Source organism: Tiliqua scincoides, chromosome 4 (assembly GCF_035046505.1).
Source record: "Tiliqua scincoides isolate rTilSci1 chromosome 4, rTilSci1.hap2, whole genome shotgun sequence".
NCBI classification, from domain to species: Eukaryota; Metazoa; Chordata; class Lepidosauria; order Squamata; family Scincidae; genus Tiliqua; species Tiliqua scincoides.
In genome coordinates, this window is record NC_089824.1 from 104,616,676 (window position 1) to 104,633,974 (window position 17,299).

The window sequence follows — 17,299 nt, forward strand, 5'->3', positions numbered from 1 at the left end:
GCCTGGGATGTAATCCCCTTCTCTGGTAATTAAAAAAAATCAGCATTACAAGGAAAACGGTGTGCGGGGACATGTAATCAATTCTGGAGGAGCTTAACCATCTGTTAAAGGTTAAATCCATGCGCGGAGCGAGTCTGATGTCAGGATAGGGAGGATTTGGCTTGCGATGTGTTGGGGGCTCTTTAATCTACCCCGGTGATGATGATGATGAGGCAGCAAACATCTGCGGGGAAAATGCACACACTCCCGCCTGTGTGCCTGTGACTGGCCTCCATAATGTGCTTGCCACGGATCGCTCAGCGGGAGGGAGGGGAGCCCCGCAGTCCCCCAAGTGGAGTGAACTTGAAGTTTGTTTCTCTGGTAGAGGCGAGAGTTCTTCTTCCTCCACGCTCCAGGATCCGGCCCCGGCCCCGACCAGGGCGAGGGTGGCCGCCCGTCGCTCTCAAGCCAGCCCATGGGTCCCATCAGGGAGTTGTGAGCCACGCTTGCTTGGCTGGAAACGCACCGCGATGCGCTGGGAAGGTACCTGACCTTTTGCTGCATGGAAATGATTGCAGCCTCCCCGGTATAAGAATTAAAGCAGCGTCGCTCTCGCTCACTCTCTCACGCCCCCTCCCCACCGCCTCCTCCGCCTCCCCGGCAGCCCAAGGGTTAACCACTCCGCCAGCTCTCGGCTCAGCCGCTCGGCTCGGGCTCGACGGCGCTGTCCACCAATGCGGTGCTGAACTGGCAGGTGGGTCCTCCCTTGCCGGCTCGCCCGCCCGCCCGCGGAAAGTACTTGGAAGTCCAAGTCCATTGATGATGAAGACGCGCCAGGGCGGGAGCTGAGGCTGCAGCGGCCGCGCTCTGCCGCGTCCGCACGGAGCCCGCCCATGCCTGCGCCCGCTGGAGACCGCGGGACTCCCCGCCGGGAGGGAGGCTCGGGGGCACCGGGGCTCTGCCGGAGCCTGCGGGGCTGCGCTGGGAATTGGGGGCGGCTGGCGCTGTTGCTCCTGCTAACTTCTTGCCTGGCTCTGGCTCCGGCCCCCGCAGCCGGCCAGCTCCGCTACTCCGTGCCCGAGGAGCTGGAGCACGGAGCCTTCGTGGCCAACATCGCCGAGGACCTGGGGCTGGATGTGTCCAAGCTGTCGGCCAGGCGCTTCCGCATCGTGTCCCGGGCGGGCAGCAAGCAGCACCTGGAGGTGAACCTGGAGAACGGGATCCTCTTCGTGAACGAGAAGATCGACCGCGAGGAGGTGTGTGAGGCCGGCGGGCCCTGCCTCCTGCACCTGCAGCTGGTCATCGAGAGCCCTCTGGAGCTCTACCGCATCGAGGTGGAGGTGCTGGACATCAACGACAACGCGCCCAGCTTCCCCTGGCAGGAGTACGTGCTGGAGGTGACCGAGTCGGCGCTGCCGGGGGCCCGCTTCCCCCTGGAGAGCGCGCAGGACCCGGACGTGGGCGCCAACTCCCTGCGCACTTACAGGCTCAGCCCCAACGGCTTCTTCTCGCTGGAGGTGCAGACCCGCAGCGACGGCAGCAAGTTCGCCGAGCTGGTGCTGGAGAGGAGCCTGGATCGCGAGCAGCAGCGCAGCCACAGGGTCCTGCTGACGGCCCTGGACGGGGGGCTCCCGGAGCGGTCGGGCACGGCTCGGGTGGTGGTCACCGTGCTGGATGCCAACGACAACGTGCCCGTCTTCGACCAGTCCTCCTACAGCGTGAGCCTGCCGGAGGACGCGCCCAAGGGGACGCTGGTCATCCGGCTCAACGCCACGGACCTGGACGAAGGCCCCAACGGCGAGATCGAGTACTCCTTCAGCGGTCACGCTCCCCCGAGGGTGCGGGAGCTCTTCAGCGTGGAGCCCCGCAGCGGGCAGGTGCGCCTGAAGGGCCAGCTGGACTACGAGCGGGCCAGCCTGCACGAGCTGTACGTGCAGGCCAAGGACCGGGGCCCCTCGGCCGTGGCCGTCCACTGCCGGGTGCTGGTGCACCTCCTGGACGTGAACGACAACGCGCCGGAGGTGACCCTCACCTCGGTGTCCACGCCGGTGCTGGAGGACGCGCCCCCGGGAACGGTCATCGCCGTCATCAGCGTGCTGGACCGGGACTCCGGCGACAACGGCAAGGTGAGCTGCGAGATCGCCCCCGACGTGCCCTTCCAGCTGCAGTCCTCCTTCCACAACTACTACACGCTTGTGACCACTGAGGCGCTGGACCGCGAGGCGGTGCCCGAGTACAACCTCAGCATCACGGCGCGGGACCTGGGCTCGCCGGCGCTGTCCACCAGGAAGGTGCTGAACGTGCAGGTGTCGGACATCAACGACAACGCGCCGCGCTTCGTGCAGCCCTCCTACAGCGTGTACGTGCTAGAGAACAACGCGCCCGGGGCGTCCATCTGCTCGGTGAGCGCCCTGGACCCGGACTGCAAGCAGAACGCCTACCTGTCCTACTCCATCGCCGAGGGCCAGATCCAGGGCATGCCCGTGGCCACCTACGTGTCCATCAACTCGGACAGCGGGCACATGTACGCGCTGCGCTCCCTCGACTATGAGCAGATCCGCAGCTTCCAGGTGCGCGTGCTGGCCCAGGACGCGGGCTTCCCGCCTCTCAGCAGCAATGTCACCGTCCACGTCTTCGTGCTGGACCAGAACGACAACGCGCCCGTCATCGTGGCGCCCGTGCCCCGCAACGGCTCGGTGGCCGTGGAGCTGGTGCCCCGCTCGGCCGACCCGGGCTACCTGGTGGGCAAGGTGTCGGCAGTGGACGCGGACGCCGGGCAGAACTCGCGCCTCTCCTACCAGATCGTCCAGGCCACCGACCCCAGCCTCTTCAGCGTGGCCCTCTACACGGGCGAGGTGCGCACTCTCCGCGCCTTCCTGGAGAAGGACGCCCCCAGGCACCGCCTGCTGGTCCAGGTACGGGACAACGGGCAGCCCCCGCTCTCCGCCTCCGTGTCCCTGCTGCTCTCCGTGGTGGACAGCGTCCCCGACGTCCTGTCGGACTTCAGCGAGTTCCCGCTGGGGCCCGAGGCGGCCTCCTCCACCCTCACCCTTTACCTGATCGTCTCGCTGGGCTCGGTCTCCTTCACCTTCCTGGTGGCCATCGTCATCCTCACGGTCATCAAGTGCCACAAGGGCAGGCTCACCCTGCAGGACTACGGCTGCTCCCTCCCGCCTTGCGGGGGCTGCTGCTCCTGCGACCACTCGACGGCCCCCCCGTCGGACGTCTTCAAGAACTCCAACAACATCAACCCCCAGATCTCCTCGGGCAACAAGGGCGCCACCGGCTGCGGGGAGGGCGCGGCTCTGGGGGGCCCTCCCGGCTACTGCTACAAAGTCTGCCTGACCCCGGAGTCGGCCAAGAGCGACTTCATGTTCCTGAAGCCCTACAGCCCGGCAGCCCCTCCCAGGAACAACGAGAAGGCCGCCGAGAACCTGCCCCCGGCTCCGGGCAAGGGGCAGCGAGGGGCCAACAACTCAGCCATACAGCCCTCCGGCCAGGTAATCCCTTTGGGCGGGAGGGGGGGGAGGGAAATGCAGTGGCGTAGCTAGAGGGGGGCAAAGCACTAAGTTTTGCAGGGAGCCTCCCTGCAGCGTGCAAGAGGCCCCTCCCCCTCCATTCCGGGCTGGGGAACAAAACGGAGGCGTTTTGCACCTTTACCTGCTCCCCCTCCCAGAATGGAGGGGGCGGGGCCGCTTGCACGCTGCAGGGAGGCTCCCTGCAAAGCTGAGTGCTTTGCCCCCCTCTAGCGACGCCACTGGGGGGATATGTGCGGGAAAGTGCGGGCCGAGTCCCCCTGAAATGCTCAGAGAAGCCTTCCCTCCTCCCCCGCCTCCCCCCGACGTGAGATGCGAGCAGGACGGCTTCTCTTCATTGCGGCGCCACTTTTTAAAGCTAATTACGCGGCCCTTTGATCAAGTGGCAGCGTCGACACGAGTAACCATCAGGCGGCGAGAGATTCTCCGGCAGGCTTCTCGCCGCTGTAGCTAATTATTTGGAAGACGTCAGCCTCGTTTTGAATTCGTGGGACGAACGGGGAGCGCTCAGAAGCCAGGCTCGCGCGCTCGTCAAGCCGGAGCCGGGCGCGCGCCCAGCAATCCGGCACCGGCTCTGTCAAGCGAGATGACAGCTCCCCCTTCCTGACGGCCCCGCCGCTTGCTTGCCTGCCTGCTTGCCTGTCTCTGCTGCCCCTCCCTCGCAGCTCGCTGTCTTTCCTCCCAGCCAGCCCGCCTCCTCAGCACATCACCATGGCCAGGGGTGTGTGTGTGTGTGCGCGCGCAATGAGTGACCCAGCCACGGGGCATTAGGGCCGCAATCCTAACCACACTTACCTGGGAGTAAGCCCCATTGACTATAATGGGACGTACTTCTAAGTAGACATGCCTAGGATTGGGCTCTAGAGCTCTTCCACCGAGATCACAGAAGATATTCAAGCAAACACCATCTGGCTAAGGCTGCAATCCTATCCACACTTACCTGGGAGTAAGCCCCCCCTATAATGGGATTTACTTCTGAGTAGACATGCCTAGGATTGGGCTCCAGCACAGAAGATATTCAAGCAAACACCACCGGGTTAAGGCTACATTCCTAGCCACACTAACCTGGGAGTATGCCCTATCGACTATAATGGGACTTACTTCTGAGTAGACAAGCCCAGGATTGGGTTCTGGAGCCCTTCAACCGAGAGCACAGAAGACATTCAAGCAAGACACCACTGGACTAACAGCTCAATCCTATGCATGTCTACTCAGAAGTAAGTCTCATTGGGACTTGCTCCCAGGTAAGCATGCTTAGGATTGTACCCGAAGGCTGCAATTCTATCCACATTCACCTGAGAGTAAATGCCATTGACTATAATGGGACTTACTTCTGAGTAGACATGCCTAGGCTTGGGCTCTAGAGCCCTTCAACTGAGAGCACAGAAGACATTCAAGCAAGACACCACTGGACTAACAGCTCAATCCTATGCATGTCTACTCAGAAGTAAGTCTCTTTGGGACTTGCTCCCAGGTAAGCATGCTTAGGATTGTACCCGAAGGCTGCAATTCTATCCACATTCACCTGAGAGTAAATGCCATTGACTATAATGGGACTTACTTCTGAGTAGACATGCCTAGGCTTGGGCTCTAGAGCCCTTCAACTGAGAGCACAGAAGATATTCAAGTAGACACCACCACCTATCCACACTTACCTGGGAGTAAGCCCCATTGACTATAATAGGACGTACGTCTGAGTAGGCGTGCACAGGATTGGGCTCTGAAGCTGCAGTTCTCTGCACCTTTACCTGGGAACAAGCCACACTGAACCCAGTGGGAATTACTTCCGAGTAAACACGTATGGCATGGGGATCAGGGATGGACAGAGTGGCAGACAGGGCCAAGGCCTGGCGGTGATCGCGGGCCCTTATCCTGCAAAGGGTTGGGTTTACATTTGACAAAGCTCTCTCTCTGTGGATTAGCGCAGTCTGCCCGTGCAAACTCGCTTGGAATGAATAGGAAGCCCCGATTCATTTCATCAAGGCCTGGGCTTTCCTGGACACTGCGCCCTGGGGTTGCTCAGACCGCCCTCGTCATGCACCAGGCAGGGAAAGGGTTAAGGCGGCGCTTGCCAGGCCGCTCTTTCTGCCTCCCCTCTTCGCTCTTGCCCCGGTTTGCGATCCCGTTTGCGCAGGACCCCGCCGCCCTACCGGCATCTCTGGAAATGAAGGCTGAAGTGCTGTCAGAGGAGGAGGGGAGGGAGAGGAAGGCGCTTTGTTGGGAGGGAGGGAGAGCAACGCGTCGCCTCTCAGCGAGCCGATCGCGGGGATGGCGCAAAAGGATGGATGGGCTGCTCTGGGAGGAAGAAAAAATATGACAGATTGAAAGGGATTTTGGTGTCAACATTTGTTAAGCAGATAAATGAATAACGTCTAATTTCTCTGATGAAAAACTCTTTCAATAACGCGATTACTCAGGATGGATGAGGATGAAAAGTCTAATCCACTTACCCCCCCAAAATAACTTTTAACCAAATAACCCTTTTTTCAGACGAGCACAAGACATTCTGGAGACAGGTCTTCTTTCCACATTTTCCCTTGGATCATTGGACACGGTTGTCTAATATGCTAATGCGATTTGCCTCCAGTCAGTTACCAACTCCCCTTAGTGACTTGGTGTGCGGAGCTGATTTCCACACCTCTCCGCCACGGGCGGACCGAAGAGAAAGCAGCAGAGTCACTAAAACGACCTCGCCCTGCTCGGGGTGGTGCTGGCGTAGGGAGGGGGAGAAGAGAAAGTTATATGTCCCACATCTGAAGGATATGAGAGGCAGAGACTGACAGCCCAATCCTAGGCATGTCTACTACCAATTCTAGTCAATGGGACTTACTCCCAGGAAAGTGTGGATAGGACTGCAGCCTTAGAACCCAAACCCATGTCTACTCAGAAGTAAGTTCCATTAGAGTCAGTGGGGCTTACTCCCAGGAAAGTATGGCTAGTATTGCAGCCTGAGATTAATGTAGATGGGATTTCTCAAAAAACGGGTCTGTAGTAAGAGTACAGTACTTCTATACCGCTGTACTGACAAAGCGGTTTACATAATAAAATCAATCAACCAATAGTTCCCTGTCCCCAGAGGGCTTACAATCTTTAAAAAAAATACAGAAGAGACACCAGCAGCAGCCACTGGAAGACTCCAGCCTGTAGCCTCAGCTTTGGCCTTGGCTTCAGTTTTCCCTCCTGCTTCATGGGCAGACTCCCCTGCTTCCCAGTAGGGCGGAAGTATCCTCCAAGCGAGCTTGGTGATTCCTGCAGTAGGGTGAGCCCTGTTCCAGAAAGACACACCCTAGAAAGGGCCTCATCGTTTTAAGGCTGCAATCCTATCCTCACTTTCCAGGGAGTAAGCTCCACTGACTATTCTGAGACTTACTTCTGAGTAGACATGCATAGGATTGGGCTTTTTCAGAGGGACAGGTTGTCCCCCCCAAAGCCAAGACCATGTTGTACATCAGCCCCTCCCCCCGCCCCATCATGCCAGCTTTATGACTGCGCACTCCTTTCCTCTGCATGGGTCAAGTTCAGGATTTCCAAGCAGCAGTACTAGCAGGCAGCCTTGGAGCCGGGCTGGGGAATCCTCGGGCCTTGCTGAAAGGATGGAGGAGGAGAGGGCTGTCCCCACGAGCTCCTGGCATTTCCCCTTGAGCTCTGCGGGTCAGAGGCAGCCAGCCCGGGCGACAGAAGGCCCCCCCTTTCAGGGGATGATGCGGCCGCCTCTTCCCCGACCTGGCTCATCCGGGGAAGGGCTGGTACGCCTCTGGCCCGCTTGACCCAGGCCTCTCCTGTGCGGGTGGCACAGCGAGCGGGGAGGGGGGGGAGGCAGGGACGGAGAGCGCGCGTTTTCCTGGACGTGACCCCCGTGCCAACGAGGCGGGCGCATTAAGTCCAAGGGCATCACAATAGGGCCATAATTGGGGATTTTCGAAGTAAGCGAGCGAGCGAGCGAGCGAGCGGCGCTTCCATTTCACAAGCCAGCGAGTCCGACACCCAGATTACAGAAATCGCTCCGCAGAAGCGCAATGCCAATGAGGGCCCGTTCAAAGCAGCGCCGCGCCGCGCCTCGCCGCTCACAGCTCCGCCACCCCCGCACTTCCGGGGAATGCGAGGAAGGCGGCTTAGAGGCGCCCCACCAGGCAGTCAGGCGAGCGCCCCCTAGCTAGCCCTCGGTGTCACAAGACGCACAGGCGAGGCCCCGTCTTTGGCTCAAAGCTTGGGAGGCTCCATGATAACCTATAGTGCTTCTTTAACTTTGTAGTCCAGGACCCACTTTGTTAGAATGACAGTCTGTCGGGACCCACCAGAGGTGATGTCATTAACCTGGAAGTGAAGTGATGGCTGGGAATGACATCATCAAACAGGAAAAATTTAGAATGACCATCTGTTGGGTCATCACCAGAAGTGATGTCATTAACCTGGAAGTGAAGTGATGGCTGGAAATGACATCATCAAACAGGAAAAATTTAGAATGACCATCTGTTGGGACCCACCAGAAGTGATGTCATTAACTTGGAAGTGAAGTCATGGCCAGAAGTGACATCATCAAACAGGAAATTTTTTTTTTTTTTTAACAAACCTAGGCTGCAATTCTATCCACACTTACCCAGGAGTAAGCCCCATTGACTACCATTATTAAAAGTGTATACATTGCAGCCTGTTAAAAGTACAGATTTCCCCAAATGTAGTCATATACCATGTTGGCATCAATTATAATAAACTAAAAAGAAAATATTGAAATGAATGGGGAGCCACCTGAAATTCACTTGTGGCCCACCTTTGAGAAACAGTGATCTACCCATGAGCCAAACCTCTGCTTCTCTGACAATTACCCTCAGTTTCAGGGCCTCCAGCTCTGGATTTATGGAAGGTGAGGGGCCTGAGTTTTATGGGTCCCAGCCAACTAGGGACTGCCACATCTTAGGATGACTGCAACATGCAGTGAAGACTTGTTGCATATAAGGCTGGCCCATCGTAGAACCACAGATAGAACTTTCTTTCATACTACCTGATACCACATCAAACAATGGAGTCACATTCAGCTATAATTATCAAGGATATTAAGGATACTATCATCCAGTGCAGAAAAATCAGGTGAAGATGGACAGCTGAAATCTACTCAGTTTCTTCTGCTCCCTTGGTACCTTCCACCTGCTTTCAGAAGTGCAAAAAGTATCCAAACACACTCAGGATACTCCTCAGCAGGAGGTGGGTCGGAGGCTTCTTGTAGTGGGGGATTCGATTATTAAAAACATAGAGAGGGGGGTTTGTGATGGATGTGAGGACCACATGGCGACTTGCCTGCCTGGTGCGAAGGTTGCGGACATCACTTCTTATCTAGACAGGCTGGTAGATACTGCTGGGGAGGAGGTAGCGGTTGTGGTGCATGTTGGCACCAACGGTGTGGGCAAGTGTAGCCAGGAGGTCCTGGAGGCCAAATTTAGGCTATTAGGTAGGAAGCTGAAAGCCAGGACCTCAAAGGTAGCGTTCTCTGAAGTGCTACCTGTTCCACACACAGGGCCAGCTAGGCAGGTGGAGATCAGGGGTCTCAATGAATGGATGAGAAGGTGGTGTAGGGAGGAGGGGTTTAGATTTGTTAGGCACTGGGGAACGTTTTGGGACAAGTGGGGCCTGTACAAGAGGGACGGGCTTCACTTGAACCAGAATGGAACCAGACTGCTGGCGCATAACATTAAAAAGGTGGCAGAGCAGCTTTTAAACTGATCCTTGGGGGAAGGCTGATAGGAGCTGAGGGGCATCTGGTTTGGGACTCCTCATCCCTATGGGACGAGGATGGGGAGGTTAGAGAACAACAAGGCAAAGACAGAGTAGGAGAAGAAATTGGGAATGGTAGCATGATGGGATGTGATAGACAGTTTGGCACAATGAGAGGATGCACAGATAAAGGAGCGAATAAGCAGCCCATCCTGGGGCATTCCATGTACAAATGCTTTTATGCAAATGCCCGAAGTCTCCGAGCAAAGATGGGTGAACTGGAATGTCTGGTGACAAGGGAAAGCATTGACATAGTGGGCATAACAGAAACCTGGTGGAATGCGGAGAATCAGTGGTATACCGCAATCCCGGGCTATAAACTCTACAGGAGGAACAGGGAAAGGCGTGTTGGAGGTGGGGTGGCCATTTATGTTAAGGAAGGGATAGAATCCAGCAAAGTAGAGATTGAAGGTGGGTCAAACTCCATAGAATCTCTATGGGTTAAATTAGCAGGCCTAAGGAGTGATGTAATACTGGGGGCGTACTATCGTCCTCCAGACCAGAAACCAGACAGACCAGAAACCAGAAGGGGACCTTGAAATGAGGAAACATATCAGGGAGGTGACAAGGAGGGACAGGGTTGTAATCATGGGGGATGTCAATTATCCTCATATTGACTGGGTCCATTTGTGTTCTGGTCACAAAAAGGAGACCGGATTCCTTGACATGCTAAATGACTGTGCCTTAGAGCAGCTACTCATGGAGCCCACCAGAGGACAGGTGACTCTGGATTCAATATTGTGCAGTATTCAGGACCTGGTTAGAGATGTCAATGTTACTGAGCCATTGGGGAGCAGTAATCATGCTGTGATCCGTTTCGACATGCAAGTTGGGTGAGAGATTTACTGGGTAAATCTCTCACAAAAACCCTTGACTTCCGACGAGCGGACTTCCCTCAAATGAGGAGTCTGCTTAGAAGGAGGTTGAAAAGGAAGGTAAAAAAGAGTCTAATCTCTACAGAGTGCATGGAGGTTGCTCAAATCAACAGTAATAGAGGCCCAGTGGAAGTGTATACCGCAAAGGAAGAAGGGCTCGACTAAGTCCAGGAGGGTGCCTACATGGCTAACCAGCCAAGTTAGAGAGGCTGTAATGGGCAAGGGAGCTTCCTTCCATAAATGGAAGTCTTGCCCTAATGAGAAGAATAAAAAGGAACATACTGTGGCAAAAGAAATGTAAGAAGGTGATACGGGAGGCCAAGAGAGACTATGAGGAACACATGGCCAGCAGCATTAAGGGAAATAATAAAAGCTTCTTCAAATATGTTAGAAGCAGGAAATCCACCAGAGAAGCGGTTGGCCCTCTGGATGGTGAGGGAAGGAAAGGGGAGATAAAAGGAGACTTAGAGATGGCAGAGAAATTGAATGAGTTCTTTTGCATCTGTCTTCACGGCAGAAGACCTAGGGCACATACTGCTGCCCGAATTGCCCCTCCTGACCAAGGAATTAAGTCAGATAGAGGTTAAAAGAGAAGATGTTTCAGACCTCATTGATAAATTAAATATCAATAAGTCACTGGGCCCTGAAGGCATCCACCCAAGAGTTATTAAGGAATGGAAGAATGAAGTTGCTGATCTCTTAACTAAAATAAGTAACTTGTCCCTCAAAACGGCCGCAGTGCCAGAGGATTGAAGGATAGCAAATGTCATGCCGATCTTTAAAAAGGAAAAGACGGGGGACCCGGGAAAGTATAGGCCAGTCAGCCCAACATCTATACCGGGTAAGATGGTGGAATGCCTAATCAAAGAAAGAATCTCAAAACACATAGACAAACAGGCCTTGCTGAGGGAGAATCAGCATGGCTTATGTAAGCGTAAGTCTTGCCTCACAAACATTTTAGAATTCTTTGAAAAGGTCAACAGGCATGTGGATGCGGGAGAACCCGTGGACATTATATATCTGGACTTTCAGAAGGCGTTCAACATGGTCCCTCAACAAAGACTACTGAAAAAACTCCACAGCCATGCACATTGGGGCAAAAAATCAAAACTTCACATATAGGCTAATGGGTTCTGAGATGTCTGTGACAGATCAGGAGAGAAATCTTTGGGTGGTGGTGGACAAGTCGATGAAAGTGTCGACCCAATGTGCGGCAGCAGTAAAGAAGGCCAATTCTATGCTTGGGATCATTAGAAAAGGTATTGAGAACAAAACAGCTAATATTATAATGCTGTTGTACAAATCAATGGTAAGGCCACACCTGGAGTATTGTGTCCAGTTCTGGTCGCCACATCTCAAAAAGGATATAGTGGAAATGGAAAAGGTGCAAAAAAAAAGCAACTAAGATGATTGCTGGGCTGGAGCACCTTCCTTATGAGGAAAGGCTACAGTGTTTGGGCCTCTTCAGCCTAGAAAAGAGACGCCTGAGGGGGGGGGGGGACATGATTGAGACATACAAAATTATGCATGGGAAGGATAAAGTGGATAGAGAGATGTTCTTTACACTCTCACATAACACCAGAGCCAGGGGACATCCACTAAAATTGAGTGTTGGGAGAGTTAGGATAGACAAAAGAAAATATTTATTTACTCAGCGTGCGGTTGGTCTGTGGAACTCCTTGCCACAGGATGTGGTGACGACATCTGGCCTGGATACCTTTATAAGGGGATTGGACAAGTTTCTGGAGGAAAAATCCATTATGGGTTACAAACCATGATGTGCATGTGCAACCTCCTCATTTTAGAAATGGGCTATGTCAGATGCAAGGGAGGGCACCAGGATGCAGGCCTCTTGTTATCAGGTGTGCTCCCTGGGGCATTTCGTGGGGCTGCTGTGAGATACAGGAAGCTGGACTAGATGGGCCTATGGCCTGATCCAGTGGGGCTGTTCTTATGTTCTTATGTTCACAGCTGGTCTTTGGAAAAATGGACATCTTTCATATCTCATGGAACTTGACCTTGCTTGGGCTAGTTCACTCATGCACGTCCACTTATTGACTGTAGCATTAGAGCAGGGTGTCCAAATTTTTTGGCAGGAGGGCCACATCAGGTCTCTGACACTGTGTCAGGGGCCAGGGAAAAAAAGAATTAATTTACATTTAAAATTTGAATAAATTTACATACATGAATTTATTAGAGATGGAACTTATATGAATGAATGAAGGTAGTAGCTCAGGGCCTATAAAAGGCCTTGCACAAAGCAATGCCAGCCTTTCCTTTGCTGCCACTGCTGCATCACAGACGTTAAACAGCAAGTAGTGGAGGGAGCCCTCATCCCACAGCTCAGGTGAAAGGTCGAACAGTCATACTCATGCTGAGAGCAGTTGCATCAGGCTACCAAGGGCTCCAGCAAGTTTCTAGAGGGCCAGAGGCTCATTGGAGACTGGGGGCTCCCCGAGAGCCTGATTGGGAGCCCCCAAGGACCGCAAGTGACCCCCAGGCTGGGGTTTGGGCACCCCTGCATTAGAGGATGCATGTGCAAAGCAGCCGTAATAGATGACTCACCACAAGCAGGAAGTTCCTTGTCAGTTAGCATCAGTTCAAACACAAGGCTCTTCAAGGGAGAGAGTTCACACATTCAGCTGAGAGTAATCAAGTGCTGAGTCATGGAGTGATGAGACAGCAAATGATGTGTGTGCATGTGAGAACCACCTTGTAGACGTCTTTCTCCTTGGACTTGTCAGTGAAGCACTTCTCAGCTTGATTTGTTTAATAAGTTAAGCTTCAAATTCTAATAAGTTTGCTTCAAAGCAGGTGCATCAGACTTATGGCGCATTCCTGTGGTGCCCCTGCACTGGCGGAGCAATTGCTCTGCCATGCAGTCTTGTCACAAACATGCTGTAAAGCATGTTAGCACATTGACTAGGCCCACTGGTGGGAACGTCTGCGTCGACCTGCTAGTGCCAGTGTAAGGAGTAGTGCGCACTGGAGCAGGTGAGTTCCACACGGACCTGTGCAGGGGCAGAGCTCATTTCTGGCTCAACGAGGTGTTGGTAACAAAGGACCCAATTCTATCCAACATTCCAGCACTGATGTGGCTGTGCTGACGGGACAAGGGCATCCTGTGGTGGTGGGAGGCCACCTCCTTACCTACACTGCATTGGCGCTAAAAAGTTGGCTAGGATTAGGCTCAAAGTGTGCTTCTGCATATGCACAAATCCTTCTTTCACCTCCATAAGTACCATAGTAGGGAGGGAGTAGTGCTTTCAGGAAGGATTGAGCTCCACCATTGCTTTCCAAGTTAGTTGCCTTTCCTAGCACTGGTCACTTCCCCATTAAATGGCCTGCCAACTTATGCTTCTTTCTTTTTGTCCATCTTGCCTGCCAAAATATCTTTACCAGCTCTCTTACTTTCTCACCAACCCCCCAGTACCATCACTAGCTTCCTTCTTTACTAAGCTAGGGGGTGGACTACCCAACGCCTCTCCTTCCAGTCCCTTATTTCCCCATACCATACTCTCAATTTCGCCTGCCCAGTCGCTCCTGTTAACCCCAATCCTTTAATATATTCTCTTGCTGTCTTCAGCCTGCTGCCCCCCCCCCGCCAGTTGCCCTTCTAGGCCTGAGGAATTGAAAACTCTCATTTCCTTGCCATTTAACCCCCTGTTACAGTAGTTGGTTAGCAGAGTAGCACCTAGAGATTCAAGCTCAGTATATCCCTTCTTGCTCTCTGCTTCACTGATTTACTGGGCTGAATGGGGTGCGTGTGTGTGGATTGCTAGATATCTGCTACAGCCATTCCAGTTGGAGGAAACTGGATGAGGAAAACTGCTAAGAAAACTCCCATCCCAGGAGACAACAGATCCCAAGTCTTCTTCTCTAAAACCAAATTGTAGAAGTGCCTGGGAGTAATCAGATGTAACAGCGCAATAAATTAAAACAGTTTATTAAAAACACAAAGAAAAATGGATTAAATAAAATGGGGGAATGGGTGGAAAGAAATGCAACAAGCAGGCTGATGAAAAATGACTGTACTTGGCGGGATGGCCACAATGAGATAGCCTGAGAAAATTGGATGCAGTAACTAGTAACGCCCAGCATGGAGAGTCAGATAGCTACTAAAGAGAAAAGCACACCAGCAGTGATAGTTTGCAGGTTAGCTTTGTGTGGAAAGAGCAAGTAAAACAAGCTAAATACATCTAGCTAGAAATACAGTCTCTGTTGCCTTGTGTGCTTTCTGCAAACCGGCTACTGGTTCTATGGGCAAACGCATCCAAGCCTCTTTGTTCTCAGTCTTAAGAAAGCCAGGTTTGATGATGTTGTGAGGTTACCTTATTGGCTTAGCAGACGCCTCCTGGCTGTTCCAGCCTTCCATTTTACCTAGACTTGGCTTGGCTGCCCAATTGTTGGGAACATGCCAATCTCAGCAGGATGATTGACTATGGTGGTTGGTCTGTGGAACTCCTTGCCACAGGATGTGGTGATGGCGTCTGGCCTGGACGCCTTTAAAAGGGGATTGGACAAGTTTCTGGAGGAAAAATCCATTACGGGTTACAAGCCATGATGTGTATGTGCAACCTCCTCATTTTAGAAATGGGTTATGTCAGATGTAAGGGAGGGCACCAGGATGCAAGTCTCTTGTTATCTGGTGTGCTCCCTGGAGCATTTGGTGGGCTGCTGTGAGATACAGGAAGGTGGACTAGATGGGCCTATGGCCTGATCTAGTGGGGCTGTTCTTATGTTCTTATGACTAGGAGCTATTGTCTTGGGGGAAACTCAGATTCATCTACATTCTACACAATGGCTTACTGGGAATGACATTTCAAATGAAGAACTGCAGAAGAGCATCCCAAAATAATGGCTGTTGCATCTATGATACCAGGCAGTCTCTGCCTTGTGCTGTTGTAGGCTCTCCCTCAAAGGAAGGTTTTCAAGCAAAGCCTTGTGTCAGGGCTGCAATAGCAGTTGTCTGCGCTAAGCTAGGGGTTGGACTATATGATCTCAAAGGTCCCATCAAACTCTGGTGTTCTATGGAGTTACAGCTTCCCAAAGGGGCTCTTGGGGGTTAGAAATGTCCAAAAATAAGGGAAAATATGCAAAAAATGGGGGAGGTATTCACCACAACCTCCATTTTCCCATGTCACTGCTTACCAACCACCACTGTCTCACCTGCCAAAACAGAGTATTTCAATTTCCCCAGCCCAAACATCCTTGTTATCCAAGCCTCCTTTTCTGATGGCCCCAGGTCACTCCCCCCCCCGCCCCCCACATCCAGTGGCTGCAAATGTTGGCAAAGAGCAAAGACCTGATTCCACTCCGCTCTGCTGTTCTGTACTCTTCTATTTTTGTAACAATCCTTGACATTCACGCTGCCGTTTAGAGGGAATGGCAGGGATGGGGGCAGAAGGGGGGGGAAGCAGCAGCCTTTGGCGAATCAGCCTCTTCACCTTGCTGAAGTCACCAGTTTCTTATCTGAAGCCTTGAAAGCAGTTCAGTAATTTTTTTTTTTTTTGAAGTACGGTATTGGAAACTAATAAGGCCCCCACCAGGGCTTATCTTTGATGCCCCTGCTGTCAAGCATGACTACTTGTCATCGCAGTTGCAAGCAGCCTATTGGAAGCTCAAAATGCCGATAGGACAGCAATCAGCGGTCAAGCATCATGAAGATGGACATTCTGTTCAACACCTTTTCCTCTCTCCTTTGCAGATGAAACAGCCCAATACGGACCGGTTGCCATCTAAGCAATCAACGTTGAAGAGGTACTGGGGGCTGGCTTGGGTCATTTCAGCTCAGAGCAATTATTGCTGATCCTGTTAGGAGTGATGACCTTAATCTAGGCTATCTCTGTTTCCTTGCTCCTCATTTTTAGCTCGCAAAGTCTAGAGGATGTTGGGGGCGTCCGACGAGGAGTTCAGAAAGAACACGATAGGTTACGCACATTGGTCACTCCAGTCTCTGGTGAGTTTTGGACCTTTGTGTCCCAGAATTGAGCCCAATGGCACCTGTAACTTCTGAGCCAACAAACTCTCATCAAGTGTTTGCCTCCGTTATTCTTGTGGAGCTCTCCTGTTAGCCATTCTTGCTCTAGGGGAATCTATAGTGGCAGAACTAAGCTATGGTGTGTCCATTTGGAGGAATGGGATTGCGGGGCGTCCTTATGGCAAGAACAGCTCCACAGAGGAGCTGGTTATAGAAGCCCCTCCATGTCCCAGCCCTTAAAGCAGCCATTGAATTTTGGTGTCTGACAGCACAAACCTATACATGATTACTCAGAAGTAAGTCCCATTTTGTTCAATGGCGTTTACTCCCAGGTAAGTAGGATTGAAGTCTTAGAAATTTCTAAGGCAAGTTGAAATATGATATATGGAACAGAATGGAGCATTTGCTAGGCATGCCTTGTAATTTGGGTGATATTTGATGTATCCTGTTCCCTTGATGCTTTCCTTCTGTTACTAAATAGCATTTTGTTTTTCATAGAGCTCCAGAAGGCACCCGCAGCCTCCAACAGTGTCTGGACCCCTCGCTACGCCCCTCTGTACCCACAGCACATCTCACCTCTAGATTACCAACACAATGTATATATTCCAGGGACACCAACCATGCATGCCAACAAGGATGGACCCATTTTTGTGGAGCAAGAGGCCAAGAATAGCTTCTCCACTTTTGGGAAAAGGAAGAAAATGACCACCTATTGTGATATACACGACAACATGGTTATTAACAATAACCTGAAATAACGCTTGTTCGTGGTCGATAGAGGGTGCCGAAGATGCCCAGGTGCTGACCTTGATGCTGGTGAAGCCAGGATGAGATTTCTGGCCTTAGCCACCTGCACTGTTCTGCCTAGTATAAAAGGCTGAGGCTAGATCTTCTCTATGGGCCACCTTCCTTGAAAGCTTGATGAACGTGGGACATTGTGATGTTAGGATATCAACTGCCATTGCAATTGGTAAAGAAACTAGAGAGACGTGTCGGTGGGCAGCTCTGGAATTGAGAGAAGGAATGAAATCGAAAGAACACAAATGGAATTATTTCTGTTTCATCAGACAGGGTTGGTGGCAGTTCTGAGTGGGAGATACTACATGCCTGGCACATTGCTACTGGTCACCCTGCGTTACATGAACACTTTTGTCTTATACAAT

At 52.5% G+C, this 17,299-nt stretch overlaps 1 protein-coding gene across 1 annotated transcript; it reads left to right on the forward strand.

The window, feature by feature from the left end:
* The first annotated feature begins 872 nt into the window (after positions 1-872).
* On the forward strand, positions 873-16,894 carry LOC136648376 (protocadherin-10-like). Its single transcript, XM_066624484.1, has 4 exons — positions 873-3,479; positions 15,864-15,916; positions 16,027-16,115; positions 16,635-16,894. Exons 1-4 carry the CDS (start codon positions 873-875, stop codon positions 16,892-16,894), a joined length of 3,009 nt encoding a protein of 1,002 aa, XP_066480581.1.
* Positions 16,895-17,299: the final 405 nt, after the last annotated feature.

What these genes read in the sequence shown, in the direction of transcription:
- LOC136648376 (XM_066624484.1), top strand. Translation starts at nt 873, where the DNA reads ATGCCTGCGCCCGCTGGAGACCGCGGGACTCCCCGCCGGGAGGGAGGC. An exon ending in AAGCAATCAACGTTGAAGAG is followed by an intron (nt 15,917 to 16,026) that starts GTACTGGGGGCT and finishes CCTCATTTTTAG; the next exon opens with CTCGCAAAGTCTAGAGGATG. An exon ending in ATTGGTCACTCCAGTCTCTG is followed by an intron (nt 16,116 to 16,634) that starts GTGAGTTTTGGA and finishes TGTTTTTCATAG; the next exon opens with AGCTCCAGAAGGCACCCGCA.